The following is a 21,402-nucleotide window of genomic DNA, read 5'->3' as shown; positions in this document are numbered from 1 at the left end:
GTTTTGTAAATTATAAAAATATGGTAATATAAGTTATGTTTTAAATTTTAGTCAAAATTTAAATATATATAAAATAATATATTGTAGTCAAATATTTATTATTATAGACAACTATTTATAAGGAAAGTCAATATTCAATATTGATGCTAATTAAAGTGTGATTGAGATAATTAAATTATTCAAATTACCATATTCATGTTAATTCGGTTATTTAGACAAATAAGGAAAGTCAAACTAAATCAATTGTATTAATAACCTGAAATAATAAAATCAAATATTAATATTTATATTATGGAGTATTTTAATTATAATTAATAACCGGAAAATTTTAAAGGTGTTACCGGAAAAACGAAATTGTGAGAATGACTATGGTATCTCGGATTTTTTCGTAGAATTTAAATTGAAATTAGGTTGTATGACTCGTGACATTTACCTGAAATTATAAAGTAGAATATTAATGTTTATGTTATGGAACATTTGATATTTAATTTATAACCGAAAAAATTAAATGTCTTACCGGAAAATAACAAATAATGATAATAACCATGGTATCTCCGTTTTTTATTAAGAAACTATAATCAAATTTTCCGTTAATCAATCGAGTAAATTACCTGAAATAATAAAGTTTTGTTATAACATTGATATTATGAAATACTAGAATTATAATTTATAACCGGATAATTTAAATGTCTTAACGGAAAAACGAAATAATGATACTGAATATGGATGAAGCTGATTTATATAGAACCTAGAAGAAAAACATGTATAACAAAAAAAACAGGAAAAATATTAAACTTCAAATAAATATAAAACACCCATTGTTATAGATATAACACACAAACGGAAAACTTACCAGAATAACGTAAATACGTACAAATATTAGCTTCATCGCCGTTTTTGATTTAGAACCTTAACAATGAAAATAAAGATAAAAGGGTTAGATCTACAATAACCAGAAGAAAATATGATGTTGCCGGAAAAGATATAACCTTGCCGGAAAATCATATAACATTGTTGGCCATTAAAGTATAATATATAACCTTACCGGAAAACGATTAATATTGATATACGTTACCGGAATATAGAAGATGGTGGAGTTAGTAATTAAGCTGAGAGAGAGAGAGAGAGAGAGAAATTAAAATGATTAAAATGATGGTGGAAAATTATAAAGTTTAAATAGTATGTGAGATGACACATGACACAATATTAGAGAGTCTTATAATGAAAATAAGATGACATGAAGGCCTAGGTGGACACCCTGGTAGAAGAACATGTGAAAGCATTGTGTTAATTTAATAGATTAGTAAGATTGTACCTTTTATATATAATTTTTTTTAATAGACATCACATGACATATCCACTCATTGGCATACAAATTTAATCCATCGATTACAATGCACAAAATTAAATAGTGAGAAACTAAGACATACATACACATTCTTCTAAATATAAGGAAATAATCACCCCGTCTCCACTCACTTTCTATGAAATATTTGTCGGTGTTTAATTACCAAAAAAGAAAAACTTAATTAAAATTCTTTATAAATAATTGAAAAATAACACTGCCAATTAAAATTCGTTAAATATATCACGATATATAGATGTAGGATCAAATACAAAACTTTTTTAACAAGAGAAATGAAGGAACCAATCATAAAATAGGAAATAAATTAATTACAAAGGGCATAATGGTCACTTAACAATCCCTTAAATATCGATAGTTATATGGAAGTTATATATGGACGTGGGTATATTTGCTTTATTATGGAGATATTTAGTTTAATGTTTAAAATTTTATTATCGTTCATAATCAATAATTCTTATACTAATGTTTTTAATGGAAGAAACTGATGAAGATATGAATAATATATTGTTGATTTAGTTTTCAATTTATGAAGATATTACAAACAATCATTCATGAATAATTGTTGTTTTTATTATCCGTAAACTATTTTTCTTTGTTGTTATATTGTTATGCTGATATAAGTTAATATTAATTTATTTTTGTTGACATCATGTTGTTATTACTTATTATTGTTATATGCTGATACAAATATAATATTAATTTATTTTGTTGACAACATTGTGTTATTATTATTATTATTATTATTATGTTGATATAAATTTAATATTAATATGTTTTGTTTTAATTTTATTTATGTGTTAATATACTATATTGTTTTTCTAATTTGTTGTTTTAAGTTTTTGCTGTTAACTTTGGGTTGATATGGTCAATAACAAATTTGATTTGCTAGACATATTCGTGTTTACGGAAATTTCCATTTTTTTCTAAAATCCGAATATATATATATATATATATTACAACATTACTATATGTTTTTTATTTTGATTTCCCCAAAATTCGCTAGGATGAGAATAAAGTGGAAGATTTGATTTAAAACATCTCCAAAATACCCTTTAGTCACTTGAAATTAGGCTTCTATTTACATATATGCCACTGAGTTTATATAAACCGTTGATCATCCTAAATTAATGGTTGAGATATTTTCCTATATTCTCATGTTAACAAAGTTTTGCACATGATTTGTATTACATTAAACTAGAAGAGTGTCCGCGCGATGCAGCGGAAAACTAGAAACACATACTTTAATAATCATGTAACAAATTTTTGGGTGCTTATTATTTTGTTTGAAATTGTGAGACCGTTCACCAGTTCGGTTTCACGGTTGAAAACGAAGCTGGCCGTACATGTTGAAATGCTAATTATTTACTTATTTAGTATGAGATATAATATATATTAGACATAGTAAAAATATAGTTAACCAAAGTTTGATTTAATACGAGCAAACTCGTCTATTACAACTTTAATTTAACCAAATTTCCAGTATGGTTTTATAATCTTTGTTCTTGTTATGATTTCGCATTCTATTTATTCTAATAAGGTTTATTATTTTTGTGACCAAAGTTATCTTTGTTCATAGTATGATTCTCTTACTAACATATTAGTTGACGTTTAGTTTGAAGTGAATGTATATGTAGATTAATAATTCTTATTTTAAATTTTAAACTCAAATTTTTTTATCAAAGTACAAACTATATCGAAACCTAATCGTTGGTAATGGTTCGGTTTAGTTGGGCTTTAATTAGAAACAGTTTAGTTTCGGTTTTCGACGACAAAAAAAACTGTGTAAAGTTGGCTCATGGTTTAATTTAAAAAATCATCAAAAGCAAACCGCAAACACTTTTGCATAACTTTTTTTACTTCGAAAACTTTAGCAATATTATACTCAAATTAAAGATAATAAAATGCTTGTTTTTATGATGTCATTTATTTTAAAAAATATTAACGCACGAAAAAGTTATGACCGTTTAAAAATCATGGGGGTAGTTGGGTTAAAAGTGAAAATAAAAAAATATATAAGTAAAATACTAAGGACCAATGTTGTAATTTTAGGGGATGAAACTTGTAAATATTTTGAAAAATTGCAAATGCACGTGAGATTTAAGGTTATAATGACATTTTTGCCCCTAGTTCATGTTGTACCTCATGCATTACATGTTGTAAATTACTTAAAAAGTGCGTCTTAATTTGCCCATCAATGGTATATTATATATAGTATAGATACTTATCATATTACATTACATTATCCATAAATTAAATTATATAGTATATCATATCATATTATATATGTGATCAAATTATATTTTATATTCTATTATATCACACCATATTATATCATTCTAGATTAGTTATATATTATATACTAGTTTTTATCCCCCGTATTACGGGGGTTGTTTTATATTGCTTGTTCTAATATTTATTTATTTATTGAATTTATATTTTTTATTGTATGAAAGTTAATAATATACTTATGGTTTGATGATAAATTGTTTCATAAATATATGAGATATTATAATCCGGTTTAAAAGCTATATGGTTTTGATGAAACCCAAGACCCGTTTATTTTCTTTACTATAAAATTGGTTTTTTTAATTATAAATAATATTTATGAAAGTTAATAATAAACTTATGATTTAATGAGACTCAAGACCCATTTATTTTTTTTACTATCAAATTGGTTTTTTAATTTAAATAATATAAATCTTTTTTAAAATATATAAGATATTAATTTTTATTATATCCTATTTTATAGGATTTTTACATCAATAATTTGGTGAGAAAAATTTTTAATTTAGTGAGATGTTATAACCCGTTTAAGGAATATCTGGGTTTGGTAAGACCCATACCCATGAATTCGGGTCAAATGCATGAGAAGCCTCCATTTAAAAATCTAGCAAATCTGGTGACTCCAAAAAAAAAAGGGAGCGACCACATCGCGACACGTTGGATTTTTATATCTTCGTTTATATATATTATAGATATCTTAAACTATTATCTATATATATAGTAAAACACAATTTTGGTGCCGCTAGCATCTAATTGGACCAAGTGGCGGTCTGCCACTGGTCCATGCAATTTGCTTCTTTTTTTTTGTTCTGGTACCATAACGAAAAAGACTAATATTATGCAGACCCACTGCCTCAACGTTGGGAGTGACAAAAATTGGGTTTTACCAATGTCCGAGTTTCACCGCCCGATGCCAACTCACCTATTCACCTCGATTTTTTTTTTGATTTTTTAGTCTCTGTATCGTAATGAACGTAACCGAAATCAATCGAATTCGATTCGACTCCCTTCCTTAGCGCAAGGACCGACAACGCTTGGGTTTTATTAATTATATATAATAATTTTTATGTTTTTTTATGTTTTAGTTTTGGTACCGTAACGAATATAACGAAAAAGACTAATATTATATAGACTCGTATATAGTAAATGTCAACTTTGGTGTCGCAAGCCCGTGATTGGGCCAATTTGCGGCACCCTATTGGTTGGATTTTTTTTGTTCTTTTAGTTTCGGCCCGCAACGAAAACGCAACGAATACCTACCGAATGTGAATTTTGTTATTTTTCTTTTTTTTTCATTACTTTGTTTTAGTTACGGTATCGTGTCAAACGCGACGTTAACCGACCTAATTAAATAGACTCACTGAGTTTTGTTTAGTTCCAGTACGTAATGAAAACCGACCGAATGTTATTTTTGTTTTTTTAGTTCCGTTACCGTAACAAACATCCTATTGGTTGGATTGTTTTTTGTTCTTTTAGTTTCGGCCTGCAATGAAAACTTAACGAATACCTACCGAATGTGAATTTTGTTTTTGCTCTTTTTTTTATTACTTTGTTTTAGTTACGGTATCGTGTCAAACGCGACGTTAACCACCGAATTTAAGTAGACTCACTGAGTTTTGTTTAGTTCCAGTACGTAATGAAAACCAACTGAATGTTTATGTTTGTTTTTTTAGTTCCATTACCGTAACGAACATGATGAAAATCGACTGAATTCGCGTAGACTCAACTTGTGACATTCGACAATTTCGGGTCTCGTTTGTATTCGTTTTTGTATTCGCTTATCATGTAAACCGACCCATTTTGTAAACCAAAGCTTATGATAAAATCAAAATGATGGATTTTATGTTACAATATTGTTTTACACTTGTTGGGTCTTGAAAACATTCTTTTTGGTCCTTAAAACTCATTAAAATGACTTAAACCAAACTTTGGGGACTATTATTGCCATTTACCAAAAACTTGTTTGACCATTTCAACCATCACATGTATCTTTACCCTATTTGTATGAACCATACTCTTACCATTATAAAAGCAAGGCTCCATACACCATTTTGGTTGTTCATCTTCTCCAAATCTCTCTCAAATCCAAGTATTCATCTTCAACATTTTGTTATTTTGATTTCTTAAGGTCAACTAACTATAGTCTTTCATTTTAACTTGTTCATCTAATATTACTAACACTTGAATATGGTGGTACAACATATATATAATACACACCCCTTGTTTCCTTTATTTGTTACTTCACCGACTCCGGTTAGTTAAGTTTCGAATGTCATAAGGCAAGGCTTCATGGAGGACTTCGTGTTCTTGATATATATATACACACACATAACTTATTATACATATCACTTATGACTAACTTCTAACCCTTTTAGTTTGTTCATCTTATTTACAAGTTCCATGGTGTGGGTTTGTATAAGACTAACCTCGGTTTAACCGAAACTAGTCCAAACCGGAAACCGAACTTTTATTTACTAGTTTTGTTAAAATAGTTGTTTAAACATGTTTATTGCTAGATTTGAGTTTCAAAAATCATTTTTACAAGTTCTTTGATATTAAGCATATGGAATCCATCTATGAACTCGTTGGGAGATGGAAACCGAACTAAACCGAAACTTTTGCTTAAAAGACTTGTAGTTAACTTTTTAGTTGTAAAATTTAAGTTTTCTTCATTTATAAACCAATATACAAGTTCTATGATATTTGGGCATGTAGAAACCATCTATGAATTATTTGTGAGATGGAGACCGAACCAAACCAAACTATACCGACTTTTACTCGCTTAAGACACACAAGTGTGTTTTTAGCTATCAAGACTTGTATATTTCTTTAAAAATAGTTTACAAACTGATTTTAATTATTTTCTTAAGTACTTGGAATTGTTGGATCCAACTTGATCTCATCACATAGTTTGGACCGATAAAACCGAACACTCGCTTAACGTGCATTGTTAGTTCTAAACAATAGATCTACATACTTGGTTAAGTGTTAGTATATTTTAATGAGTTATCTCATAACAATTAATATGTTGGAAAGTTGACTTTGGGTTTGACCATTTGTCAAGACCCGAATCGACAACCCGAACACTCGTTAAAAACCCGTTTTAGTATCTTTGTCCCAAAGGAACTTGCATTTTAGCATTTTTCCCACCTTATTACTTAACATTGGTTAAGTAAATATTAAGGTTAGATACTTTAACCCGGTTTCGAGCAAACTTACATTTTTAAAGGATTGTTATTATAAATTCTTAAATAGTTACATTTTAAACATTGAACTTTAATTGTTTACTTTTTGCAACAATTATTTTATTTAAAGATCTTCAAGACAACCATTCTAAATCCAAGATTTTATTGTCATTTAGGCCTTGCTCGTTAAACTTCATCCATCCGGTTATTCATCTTTTACCGATCAAGTTTTATACTTGAACCTGAGTAACTTCATACCCCGTTTTCTATCTTTTGTTTTGGGGTGACATTTCATACTTATTCAAATCAAATGCTTTATACTTGAGTCTTAAACCACAAACGTTGTTGTATACTTTACTTGAATAATTGCTCGATTTGGTGTTCTATGCTTATATGCCTATGTGTTTATCGCTTTCGGTTGGTGGAATCTATAAATCCTAGACTACTTGGCATCCCCTTGTAGCAAGGTGTCGTTAACATAATGCAATTAACGATATTCTATTAAATCCTAGACTACTTGGCAATCCCTTGTAGCTAGGTGGCGCTAACGTAATTCTATTATGTCAATTTATCCAAGTTTATAGCTATTATTTATGGTTTTGTATACTAGTTTTGTGGCTTTTCATACTATATATCTATTGTTCAAACTTATGAATTGCTCACCAACCTTTGTGTTGACAACTTTATTTTATGAAATGTTACAGGTTTGCATCTAGGTTGATTATGGAGTTCGGTGAACAAAATGACACAAATACCGTTAGGATATTAGCAAAAATGAACAATATTTGATTTGTTATATTTTGCTATATTTTGTTGTATTTGACTTATGAATATTTGGTTATGTGACATTTTCGATGTTGTGAAATGAAATGAGTTTGTTAAATATTGTCGCTTTAAATAGTGTCATGCGCTTATGGGCAATCGTTACACCTCGGCATGTTCCACCGCCTTTGATCGGGGTGTGACACAACTGCCTCAACGTCCGGGATCGATAACGGTCGGAATTTATCAACGATCGAGTTTTGCCGATCGACACGACACCATTGGTTCACCGCAATTTTTATAATATTTTTGTCTTAGTTTCGATACTATAACGCACGTAACCGATTTTGTTCTTTTAGTTTCTCCCGCAATGAAAACGTAACGAAAGCCGACCGAATTCAAGTATACTCATTGAGTTTTGTTTTAGTTCCAATACGTAATGAAAACTGACCGAATGTTATTTTTGTTTTTTAGTTCAGTTATCGTGACGAACATGATGAAAACCTACTGAATTCGCGTAGACTCAACCGCCTCAACTCCCGGGATCGATAACGGTCGGGTTTACTAACGATCGAGTTTTGCCGACAGACGTCACGCCATTGGTTCACCCCAATTTTTATAATATTTTTGTCTTAGTTTCGATACTATAACGCACGTAACCGAAACCGACCGAATTCACGACGAATTACTGTATCAACGCTTGGGTTTTACCATTGCCCGAGTTTTATAGACCTGCCCGGCGCAAGAGAAATCTATTTATTCTAATAAAAGCCTACCACTTTTGCCACTTGTCAATACCATAGCCCTTCTCACCTTTTTTTTACCAATTTTTATATATGGTCCTTATCTTTTAAGTTATTTCAATATATAACATTAAAATTATAGGTTTATTCCAACTAAATTCGTTACTACATATAATAAGTATTCTCCATATGGATTCACAATAGACGATTAGTCATTAGTGTTTATTATGGTTTATATTCAAAATAATAAACAATAAAAATTCGATTCATAATATGTGGAATGAGAACAATCAACTTGGACTAAATCCTGATAACGTCAGCGGCTAAGGCTTAGCCTTTAATACCTAAAAATACATATGACTTTAAAACTAAAAGTTTTCAGGTTGACCCGAAACCTATAACTCAGACCCAAGAACCAACCGGAATTACTTCGGTTCAGGTTCTGGTTAGTATTTTCTTGGGTTCGAGTTTCTCGGGTCAGGTTAGTTTGGGTTCAGGTACGGGTTTTCTTGGGTTGGGTTTCATGTTACGGGTAAAAGTGACAGCCTTACTTTCAACGATTATATATAAGAATCACTATATTCACTTTATGCAACTTTATATCTTATAATATTCTTTTAACTCAGAACAATCACTATTATTTGAACATGGTTTTAATGTTAGTATGTATTTTTCATTTTCCTGGCAATTATATTCATATGAAACAAACAAATCATTTTGTTATATTTAAATTTTGGGTTTTTATTTTGCTTGATTACACAATTATTAATTGTAAAATATAAAGTTAATTAAAACATTTGTCATACACAGAATATTAATAACAACAAATTTATCATGATCAATCAATTTCAAATCGTAAAGATTCTAAGGTTGATTATATCATCAAAGTTCTGGTATATGGTTTTTGTGATAATCATGTTTTTTTTTTATAAACATGAGCATATATTCTCAAATGACATGATATTTTATGTGTATGAATATTTTTTTATCAGTATTATAGATATATATTAACATTTATCTAGAGTTGGTATGTACTTGGAGAACCTTTTTTATCACACGGACAACTATATATGGCTATATCAAGAGTTTAAAATTTTCAACAATTACACGTGTATTACACGGGCCTCAAACCAGTACTAGTTATAAAGTAAATGCATAAAAGTTTCATATACTTTGAGAGAGAGAATAATAATAATAAATAATTTATAAGTGAGGCGATGTTGTAGTTGTTACGTTACAGAGAGAGAGCTTCTGTCTGTCTATTGCGGTGGCCTACCAACACACTCACACTCGCATCGAACCTCACCCCAACTCTCTCGTCCTTTTCTTTCTCTCTCTGACTCAATTCCTGCTTTTTTACTCCAACACCCACACCATATATCTATCTATTATTCTATCTCTCTCTCTTTACATATATACACCCCATGGATATTATTATATGTTTCTTCACTACCTCCTCCTCCTTTTCCCGCTCACTATCACCTTGAAAAAACTTTCATCTTCCTTTTTTATTATTATTATTATTATTATTATTATTATTATTATTGTGTTGTTGTTGATACATAACTAACTAAACTACATATGACTCCTGATCCAGTTCATTTGTTTCAGCATCTTGTTTCCTACTACTAATGTAAGTGTTTTTGAAGATGCCGATGTGGGATAGATGATGATAGTCTAATTTCAGACTAATCAAATCAATCTCACATGGGTGGTCTCTCTCTTTAATTTATATATTTTTATTATATTTATATAAATAATTTCTTTTGAGTTACAACAAACTACTTACTTGAATATCATTCTTCTATGTTATATATGTTACTGACAGATCAAATTTGATCTGACCAACAATTAATTAAGATGCAAACACAACCATTCAAATCAGGAAAACCAATTCTCAATACAACAACAAGACTTTCCAGAAAAGAAAGAAAACTTGCCTTGCTTCAAGATGTATGTTATGTTTGTTTTTACAACCCTCTTTCTCTCTCTACATATACACACACAGACACTGATTTGAATCTTATTGATAATTAACAGGTTGATAAGTTGAAGAAGAAGCTGAGACAAGAAGAAAATGTACACAGGGCACTTGAAAGAGCTTTCAGTAGACGCTTAGGAACTTTACCTCATCTTCCTCCTTATCTTCCTCCACAGGTTAGGTTTCCTACCGCTTTATTCGAATCTGGACTCAATTCATCATTTATCACATGCACTGTTGTACAACTCGTTTGTCCGGTGGTGGGACTAGGACTAGCGATTAATCGGGATTAATTGGATTTAAATTTATATGTAGTACGTTTTTCTTTTATACATATAAAGTTTTCAATTTTGACCAAATAGGATAAATCGGTGACTCGGTACCGACCAGCGATTAATCCCTAGCGGAATTTATATTTATTTTTTCAAGTATAAGTATACATATCAAATTTTCTATATAAAATTTTCATTTTTGACCAAATAGGGATTAAGGTGCGCCTATGCTCGATTTTTACAACCATGATCAGATGTCATAGTTTTAAATTTTTTTTTTTTGTTAAATTTACAGACTTTGGAGCTGCTAGCTGAAGTAGCTGTTCTTGAAGAAGAAGTTGTAAGATTAGAGGAAGAAGTTGTTAGCTTTAGGCAGGGGTTGTATCAAGAAGCGGTGTATCTTTCATCCAAAATTAATATTAATAACTCAGATAATAACAATAATAATAACTCAGATCAGTCATCGTCAGTGTCCCAACTTGAACTTGAAGTCCGTTCAGAACCATCAAAGTTGTCTCAACAGAAGCCTTTGAATTCACTTACCAGAAGTGGTTCTACTAGATTATCGCACTCTAATCGAATCGGGCCTGATCTTTTGAATAGCCTTGTTGACAAGAAGCCTGCAGATTTGAAGAAACCGGATTTAGTTAATACTGATGATGGTGTTTTAGGTAAAGAAAACCGGTCGGCTGTTAATTCCAATAGCAAAATTAAGTGTTCACCTGAAAGGGTAGCTGATGAAGTGCAAAGTTTAGTTAAAAGGCCTCAAATCAAATTTGAAACTGCTGGAAAACACAGTCCTCCGAAACCACAGGTACTGTCTGGTATCCCTTTGACTTTATAAGGTCAAAGTTGTGCAATTTAAATTATGGTTTTGTTTGAGTCAATCAAAAGCACATTTTTCTTGATGGATTACAAGTTTTTCTATATAATCCCTATGCTTAATGCGGTGGGATCTATATATAATCTTTATTTAAAGTGGTCAAAGTTATGCAATCTAAATCATGGTTCTGTTTGACCTCAAAGTCAACTGCTAAATTGAAACTGCGTAATACAGAGTAAGTTGGTGGATCAAGAAAAGGCTCAAGAAAGCTGTTCAAGTTCATCTTCAGGAGATAGAAATTTGGAAACTGAAAGTGAATGCAACAAAGTTTCTGAAAATGTATTAAAATGCTTGATTGGAATATTTTTAAGATTAAGCAAACTGAAAGCAAAAACCATGGATGCAGAGGCGTTCTCCAATTTAATGTCGTTGGATTTAACCGGTGGTGATCGAGGTCCTGCTTTTAGGGATCCGTATGGTGTTTGTTTGAAATCAAAGAGGAGAGATATTGGCCCTTATAAGGATCTTTTTGCAATTGAAACCGGTTCAATTGATTTTAAGAAGAAAGCAAATGCATCCCTTTTGATCCGTAGACTCAAGTAAGTTTGGTCATATAATTATATCTAGAATAAATTACAAGTTTTGTCGTTTACTATTACTCAAATTACGAAACGTGTCCTTTAACCTTTGTTTTGAAAGTAATCACGCTTTATGTCATTTCCACTAACTGTAGTTAACCTTTAAGGTTACTTTTATGAAAATGACCATTTTGCCCTTACCCCTTAAAGGAGGAAATGTGTATTTCTCACTAATATTTTATTTTCTTATATCAACCTCAAAAGTTAACTTCAGTTAGTGGAAATGACATGAAGTGTGATACCTTTTCAAACAAATGATACTCAATGTAATTTTCCATCTTAAATGGCACGTTTCGTAAATTGGGTAATACATAAAAAAAATTGTAACTTGCTATTATATCAAACTATTTTATGAATTATGTGCTACTTGAATGTTTAGGCTCCTACTTGAGAAGCTGGCCTCTGTCAACATAGACGGTTTGACGCATCAGCAAAAGCTCGCGTTTTGGATAAACACTTACAATATCTGTATGATGAATGTAAGTATATTTTTCTCTCTATTTCTCTTTGTATGTGCATATACATGGTTGGTGTTACAAGGGTTTAAATAATATGACAGGCATATTTGGAGCATGGAATACCTGATAGCCATGAAATGATGCCAACATTAATGCAAAAGGTGACCAATTCAAACTCATTTATACTTTCACTAGGCTTATTATGGTAATTTAACTAAGATTATTGGACTTCCATCAGGCAACAATAAAGGCCGGCGGGTATTTGCTGAGCGCGTTCACGATTGAGCATTTTATCTTGAGGCTACCTAATCGCTTAAAACTTGTAAGTTGTGATCCGTCTAGGGGTGTAAACGAACCAAACGAACACAAACTATCCCATTTGTGTTCGTTTATTTAACTTCAAATAAACAAATGACCGAACAAAAAGAATTTAGCGAACATGCTTTTCTTGTTCGTATTCGTTTGTTAAGAAAGTAAATGTGTTCGTGATCATTTAGATTCGTTCATTAACAATATAAATGAACGGTTCTTGGAAGTGAGCGAATGAACATAACTTAGCTAAAGGAAATAAACTTGGACAACTAGACTAAATTGTAATGAACCTAAAAAGTGTAAATGAATATACTAACAAATGTAAATGAAAGAAATTTAAATTAATGTAAAAACGAACATAAACTAATTTGAATGAACGAACTTAAAATAATGTTCACATAAAATGAACGAATGGGACATGTTATGCTTGTTCGTTCGTGTAACCAAATGAACAAAGTTTTCAGTTCATGTTCGATCGTTTATTAAATAAGCGAACATAAACGTTCGGTGTTTGCACAACTAAGTTTGACCTATAAATAAGTAATCAAAATTTATTTTTCTGCCGTGTGCCCATATAATTTATCCTCATTCTTTTCAGTCATGCCAACAATCTACCGAACATAATGAAATTGAAATGCGTAGCAAATTTAGCTTGGAATGGTCTGAACCGTTGGTCACATTTGCTATATGCAGTGGCAGCTGGTCTTCACCTGCGGTATAATATTTATAAACCTTTTTGACGGTTTTTATAAATCCTTTTGGCCATTTTTATAAACTTCCCATATATAGGTGAGAGTGTACACATCAGCACAAGTGGAAAATGAGTTAGCAACAGCAAAGAGAGATTACCTTCAAGCAGCGTGTGGCATAACGAAAACCAACAAATTGTTAATACCACACATGTTAGATTGGTATCTGCTTGATTTTGGGAGGGATTTAGAAGCTTTAATAGATTGGGTTTGCCTTCAGCTACCCGGTGAATTAAGGAAACAGGCGGTTGCGTGTCTTGAGAAAAGAGGAAGAGAGCCAATATCTAAAAAGGCTCAAATAATGCCTTATGATTACAGGTTCAGATACCTCATACAAAGATAAAGATTTTACAAAGAATGATTTCAAGCCATGGACTAGCTTCAAGGTATATGAAAAATCAAGGAATTTGATGCTTTATTGTGTTGAATGTTTTTGGTGCAAAGGGTTTGATTTAGAGTGTAGAGTGGCTGCAGGTTGTGTATAGAGTACATATACAGAAAGAAAGGTGGGAGTTTTATTCTCACAAATTGGGATCATTTAAGTTGGTATGCTTTCTTTGAGGGTGGTATAAAATTAATTTATTTTCTTTGGAGGCATTTGTTATATAACTTTAATATTTAAAGTTGTTTATGTATGACTATGGGTTGATGAACCATATGCTATAGAGGTTGTGAATTGTGATGTATCCCAATCCTTATTAACCAAACATCATGTTAGTTGTAGATGATGTTGATAGTTGATACAGAATTGACTTGCTTATTACGAACAACCCACTAAAAGCGAGCTAGGAAATAGCCCAACTTAAAACAAGTTTAACTTTTGATTCCGAAAATTATATTATACAAGGGGCTGAATGCTGTGACAAATATTCTACACGGTATGCCCGAATCTGGTGTTCGTCTCTTACAAACCATTTCCAAATTAAAGTGAAAACGTTAGTAGCTAGAGGTATTTTAACAAAATAGTTGAAGGTAGCTAGTATAGAATTGATATCATTTTGTGAAAGATTTAGTGATGGATCATGATAATGTTTTGTTAATTAATATTTCTAATGTCGGCTCAAAAAGAACCTACGAAACAGATCGAGTAAGTTCGTGGAGGCCCATTATTAAAAAGTATAGATAACCCAAAGCCGAAGCCGGGGTGAAAACCCATGACTTTTGATGTGAGTCCAGTCCATTTCAGCACCAGAAGTTGATTAAGATACGTATAACGATTTGCTGACTAATTACCCAACCTTGGGCCACATAGTTGAGTATGGATGATAACAAGTTGATTAATAAAGTAGCAGCAATAACCGCATAAGTAGTAACTCGGTTACCATTGATCGATTGCCAACTTGCCACTTATTAACAAGTTGTTTCAGATGACGATTTACTCGAAGTTGCTGCACATTAGCAATAACTTACTGCTAATGACCATTAGCTACTGATGGTAGACGTGCACAAAAAACCGGTTCCGGACCCGAACCGGTGTACCTGACCCGGAACCGATTCCAGTTCGTACCCGGTGGACCTAATACCTGGTTTGGGTATTTATATACCCGAAATCCGTACCCGGTTCCACATATTATATCCCTAATCGGTTCGTACCCGGTTCCATTTTGTAACCGGTTCCGGTTCCTACCCGGAATAACCGGTTCCGCCGGGTTTTTAAAAAAAAAGTCATCTGCAGGTCAAACTAGCCGTTGGAACCGGTTCCAACGGTAATATAGCCGTTGGAACCGGTTTTTGAGAGAAAAATTACTAGCTTAGTAAAATGACAAAAGTGAATTAATTAACTTACGTCATTGTTACAAAAGGTTTTAGTTGATTGATAGAGGCTTGAGCCTTTTCTTGAAGGTTGAAAAGGATGTGGCACACGTAAGAGATTTGTTTAAAATATAACATACAACCTAGGTTTTTAATTTAGATAGATGGGCCGAGCTAGCCTTTTTTAAAAGCTCACCGTTAAAATTCAATTATTTAACCAATTAAATGTTAAATTATTACGTTCATAACGCGTCTTCTTCCTTTACACTGCAACTTCCAAAAACTCAATGTCTTGCCGGAAGTTTACTCTAAACCGCCACTCGCTGCCGCCGGAAACCTTTCGTCACCTTTTTTCTTTACACTTTAATTCTTTTTAGCGGAAAATCAGTTGACCCCTGACCCTCCCATAGTTCCGTCCCTGAAGCCCAAATTATGCTCATCTTGTTAATTTTCTAAAGCGCATTGTTTGCCATTTCTGGAAAATCCTAAACGATCGCTACATGTAATAGATTTGATTCATTGTGATCTTTGGGGAGCCACACCTATATTATCGCCCGATTGTTATTTATATTATGTTATCTTTGTGGACGATTTCTCACGCTTTTCTTGGTTTTATCCATTAAAAGCAAAATCTGATTTTTTTCGACATGCTCACCACCTTCTTAAAATTTGTTCAAAATCAATTCTCTTGTAAAGTAAAAATTGTTCAAAGTGACGGTGGAAAGGAATTCACAAACAATCGTGTCCAACATCTTTTTCAACAATATGACATCCAAAGGTTATCATGTCCATACACATCTCAACAAAATGGACGTGTCGAACGTAAACACCGTCACATAATCGAAACGGGATTAGCAATGATGTTTAATGCACATGCTCCTGCCCACTTATGGCTTGATGCCTTCACCTCCACCACCTATATTATAAATCGTTTACCAACACCACTTCTCAATAACAGATCCCCATTTGAAATACTTTTTCATCAACCCCCGGCCATCCTATTCCACTTTCAAAGTGTTCAGTTGTCGTGTTTTTCCATATCTTAGAGACTATACCAAACATAAACTAGAACCATGAAGTGCCCCATGCGTATTTATTGGTTATAGTCCCAAACCTCAAGCCATCCAACCACTCACACCTTATACCTATCTATACTTTGTTCAAACAATCATCTAATCCAAACTCCAAATAACACTCTACCTCATTCAAAATCTGGTATTTTCAAACCAAAACATTTTGCAAATCTCACTGAATTCACATCAAATCATTTACATCATTCCCTCTTTGTCACAAATGTTCCTAAAGGTATTAAAACCGCTTCCAAATTCCCAAATGGGTCGCTGCCATGAACGATGAATTAACAGCTCTTCGGAACAATCACACATGGGATCTTGTTAAACGACCTACTCATTCAAATGTCGTAGGTTCCAAATGGATATATCGAATTAAATATAAGGCGAATGGTACTCTTGATCGCTACAAAGCTTGTTTACTCGCTCAAGGGTTCAGTCAAGTTCCCAGTCTTGATTTTTCCCATACATTCAGTCCGGTGGTCAAAGCTTCCACCATACGTGTTGTACTCAATCTTGCTATAATATATAATTGGCAACTTTGTCAACTTGACGTCAACAATGCGTTCTTAAACGGTCACCTTACCGAAACTATTTCCATGGAACAACCACCCGGTTTTGTAAACCCGCAGTTTCCGACTCATGTGTGCAAGCTTAAACAAGCGCTATATGGCCTAAAACTAGCACCACATGCTTGGTTCTAGCGCCTAAGTTCCTTCCTTCTCACCCTCGGTTTCAAATGTAGTCGATCTAATCCATCACTTTTCATTTTCAAAACCAACAAGGTTCTCCTATATTTACTTGTTTATGTTGACGATATCATTATTACCGGTAATGACACAAATGTTATAATCAACTTCACAAATCGTCTACATAATGAGTTCAAAATAAAGGATATTGATTCTTTAAGTTACTTTGTAGGTCTCAAGGTAACCAACACTCCATCTGGTCTTTTTTTGAGTCAAGCAAAATATGTATATGACATTCTTTCTCGAGCGAGTCTTCTTGGCTCCAAACCAACAACCACTCCTCTTAACACTACCGATACATTCCTTTCTACCGGTAGACCATTTCATGACCCTACACTATATCACTCCTTGGTTGGCGCTCTTCAATACCTCACCATCACCTGTCTCGATCTTTCATACACCGTAAATCAAGCGAGCCAATTTTTTCAAAACCCGACCGCTTCACTTTTTCATCTTGTAAAAAGGATTTTAAGATATGTCAAGGGCACCCTATCCTTTGGATTAACATTTGATAAACCCACAAAAACAACCTTAGTTGGTTACTCAGATGCATACGGGGATCAATGTATTGAAACTCGGCGCTCAACATATGGTTACTCTTTTTACTTAGGCGGAAATTTGGTCTCATGGAGAGCAAAAAAGCAACCAACCATGTCACAGTCAAGCTGTGAATCCGAATACCGAGCCAAGGCAAACACAGCGGCTTAAATTATTTGGTTAACACATCTCCTACGTGAATTACATGCTCTACCACCGGATCGCCCAACTATACTATGTGACAACAAAAGCGCGTTATTCTTAAGTCAAAACCCGGTCTTGCATACATAGTTGAGAGTGTACGCATCAGCACAAATGGAAAATGAGTTAGCAATAGCAAATAGAGATTACCTTCAAGCAGCGTGTGGCATAACGAAAACCAACAAATTATTAATACCAAACATGTTAGATCGATATCTGCTTGATTTTGGAAAGGATTTAGAAGCTTTAATAGATTGGGTTTGCCTTCAACTACCTAGTGAATTAAGGAAACATGCGGTCGCGTGTCTTGAGAAAAGAGGAAGAGAGCCAATATCTAAAAAGGTTCAGATAATGCCTTGTGATTACAGGTTCAGATACCCATACAAAGATAAAGATTTTGCAAAGAATGATTTCAAGCCATGGATTAGCTTCAAGGTATATGCAAAATCAAGGAATTTGATGTTTTATTGTGTTGAATGTTTTTGGGGCAAATGGTTTGATTTAGAGTGTAGAGTGGCATGTGGTGTATAAAGTACATCTACAGAAAGAAAGATGGGAGTTTTATTCTCACAAATTGGGATGGTATGTTTTGAGGGTGGCATAAAATTAATTTATTTTCTTTGGAGCCATTTGTTGTATAACTTAAATTTTTTTAGCTGTTTTATGTATGGGTTGATGAACCATATGCTACAGAGGTTGTGATGTATCGCATGTTGGGAATTTCTGTTTATGACCATTACTTGGCGTGCAAGGTTATTAAACTTTTAGCGGGTGAATCAAGAACACAAACACGAGATTTGATCAACACACGATCGATTCTTTTATTAAGAAAATGAAAAACGTGAAAAACTTAATAATCAACTAATACATTGAACCTAGGGTATATATAAGCCCATGGTTCCAATCTTATACTAACTCAAATACACAATTTGAATCCAAAACAAATAGAATTAACTGAATTATGACTAACTTATCTTATAATAATAAACTAATTATTATATTAAATATTCTTCGAGATATTAGAAGACTTTGTTAAAAGTTATATTAATTTATATCTAATACAATTCAATGTGTTTTTTTAATGAGGTTTGATCAAATGGACTTGTAACTTGCTGGGCACTAAATGGGCTTGGAGGCTTGGATGAGTTGGGCTAGTAGCAGATTGCAGATGGGCTTATAGCTAGTCCAAGTTGTAGCTGATCAGAAATTCAGATTATAAAACGAGTCTTACTTTTCTTATTTCATCATCACTGTAAACAAATACTCTCTCATATATCGATAGATAGAAATTGCTGTAAGGTCTAGGGTTTGGTTCTGGTTGTATCAAAGAGCTGTTACTCGTTAGACTTCGGATATTATTGTAGCAGATCATATATTGTTGATCTGTGGAGATTTCTTTGGTTGTAATTGTCTGCGGTGTTCGATTATTGATTCAGATCAATAAAAGTTTAATTTCTGATAATCATCTTTTGACAGACTTCAATCTGATTTGGTGTTGGACACGTTTAACACTCCTTCTCAACACCAAACTTCTAATCGTGACACACACGAACCACCTCGACTCGAAACAACCCGTGACTCAACACAACAGGTCACGTTTTCCGACATAATCTCAAATGTTGAATTTCAACACTCCCTCTAGATCCAAACTTGTTCTTCTAAGTTATTTCACAGCCCACAACACATGTATCTCTTTAGACTTGATTCTTGGTCTCGTCATACGCCTTCACACGAAGTTGCGTCTAGGTCCGTTACTCCTTAATATACACAAGATCTAGGATATATTCAACTAACCTCCAAAAAGCATTATCACATGGTTTGATTTGGTCCCGAAACCCAACCCCGAATATCTTATGTTGTTGTCTCGTTTAGACAGCCCGATAACGCTAGCGCTCGGACTGTTGGGTCATCGATTCAGCCCACTAAACTACCTCGACACACGGATATTTAACCATACCGACACACGGAGATTTAACCATATCGACACACGATCATGGCACAACATCATTGCATGACACACCAAGATTAAACCATTTTGACACATGGTGATGGCACATTATCACTGCTCGACACATGGAGGGTTAACCGCCCCGACACACGGTAATGGGTTCTCGCCGATACTTGATCGGATTCTTTCTACGATTGAAATACAGACCTTCGAACGGATTATTCCTGCTATCAAAGCAATGACACACCTTCGTTTGGAAACTTTTCGCGATTGGAACTTGGACACACCTTCGAGTCGATGAACACCAAAACTAAGTTGACACAACCTACATGCACCCGTTACATCAGCAGACCCGAACCACCTTGTAACTTCCTCACCGTCACTAGTTCGACACTGAACCGCCGATGTTAATAAAAAGAGGAAATATACTTGGGTTTGCAGGGGCTTTGATTGTACAGCTTTAATGGCCTTTGTTGTATGAACATGAACTAAAAGAATGGTTGGACGTCATTTATTTGAACACTCCATATTAATATATGACAAACAAATAATTCAACTCATTAAGAAAGAACGTATGAAAAAAATACTTCTTTTTTTTCGCTACTACTTCTTGATACTTCACCGACTTGGCTCAATCTCACACTTAATCACCATTCAAAAATCATGTAAAGTTAACTACCCGACCTATTACTCCATGGTAAACCTTCAATACACGAGCCATTATCCAACCAAGATCGACCAACACCATATATCTCCTTTAACAACGTCGGACCTAAAACTTGGAAGTGGATATTTTGAACAACGCAACATACGTGTACCGACTCACGGTTCGCTCGAAGAGCTTTCCTAATTAATCGACTTACTTATGAAAAAGAAAACCAAATATTCATTACCAGTCACCCATGTCGTCACAAGCGGCACTCCCGCACGACAATGATCGATTGATTGACGCGAAACACCTCACCGTCTTTGTCTACTGTTTTGTTGTTAGTCTTCCGGTTGTGACCCAAAGCCTTTCTTTCATGCATGCCCTCCACCGACGGATGCACTCGCCGGTGGAGGCTGGCCCGATCTTCAAAACGCTTCCCGATACGAGCCCTTGGCTCTGATATCACTTGTTAAACTTTTAGCGGGTGAATCAAGAACACAAACACGAGATTTGATCAACACACGATCGACTTTTATTAAGAAAACGACAAACGAGAAAAACTTAATAATCAACTAATACATTGAACCTAGGGTATATATAAGCCCACGGTTCCAATCCTATACTAACTCAAATACACAATTTGAATCCAAAAAAAATAGGATTAGCTAAAATATAACTAACTTATCTTATAATAATAAACTAATTATTATATTAAATATTCTCCGAGATATTAGGAGACTTCAATCTGATTTGATGTTGGACACGTTTAACAAGGTTAAGTAACAAGATTTAACGAGTGGATAATTATAGACAATTAAATGTGCTTAGATTTAATTGTTAGTATAATTATTTTGTCATATTATTTAACAATCCTAGTTGTAGTCTAAACGTGATATGTTAGATTATAAATACCCGTGCTTTGGG

General features: G+C 33.2%; 1 protein-coding gene across 1 annotated transcript; it reads left to right on the top strand.

Annotated features, from left to right (window-relative positions):
- Positions 1 to 9,884: 9,884 nt before the first annotated feature.
- LOC143536968 (uncharacterized) lies at positions 9,885 to 14,616 on the top strand. Its single transcript, XM_077030841.1, has 9 exons — positions 9,885 to 10,292; positions 10,380 to 10,496; positions 10,888 to 11,406; positions 11,650 to 12,014; positions 12,433 to 12,532; positions 12,613 to 12,672; positions 12,750 to 12,833; positions 13,422 to 13,538; positions 13,613 to 14,616. The coding sequence occupies exons 1-9, from the start codon at positions 10,200 to 10,202 to the stop codon at positions 13,913 to 13,915; spliced, it is 1,758 nt and encodes a 585-aa protein (XP_076886956.1). The 5' UTR covers positions 9,885 to 10,199; the 3' UTR covers positions 13,916 to 14,616.
- The last annotated feature ends 6,786 nt before the right edge of the window (positions 14,617 to 21,402 follow it).

Source organism: Bidens hawaiensis, unplaced genomic scaffold (assembly GCF_021521415.1).
Source record: "Bidens hawaiensis isolate Kalapana, Puna unplaced genomic scaffold, B.hawaiensis_p1.1 tig00011073_1, whole genome shotgun sequence".
Lineage (NCBI taxonomy): Eukaryota > Viridiplantae > Streptophyta > Magnoliopsida > Asterales > Asteraceae > Bidens > Bidens hawaiensis.
Note: the sequence above shows the minus strand (reverse complement) of the source record. Positions and strands in the feature narration are given on the sequence as shown.

What these genes read in the sequence shown, in the direction of transcription:
- LOC143536968 (XM_077030841.1), top strand. Translation starts at nt 10,200, where the DNA reads ATGCAAACACAACCATTCAAATCAGGAAAACCAATTCTCAATACAACA. An exon ending in AACTTGCCTTGCTTCAAGAT is followed by an intron (nt 10,293 to 10,379) that starts GTATGTTATGTT and finishes GATAATTAACAG; the next exon opens with GTTGATAAGTTGAAGAAGAA. An exon ending in GCAGCTGGTCTTCACCTGCG is followed by an intron (nt 13,539 to 13,612) that starts GTATAATATTTA and finishes TCCCATATATAG; the next exon opens with GTGAGAGTGTACACATCAGC.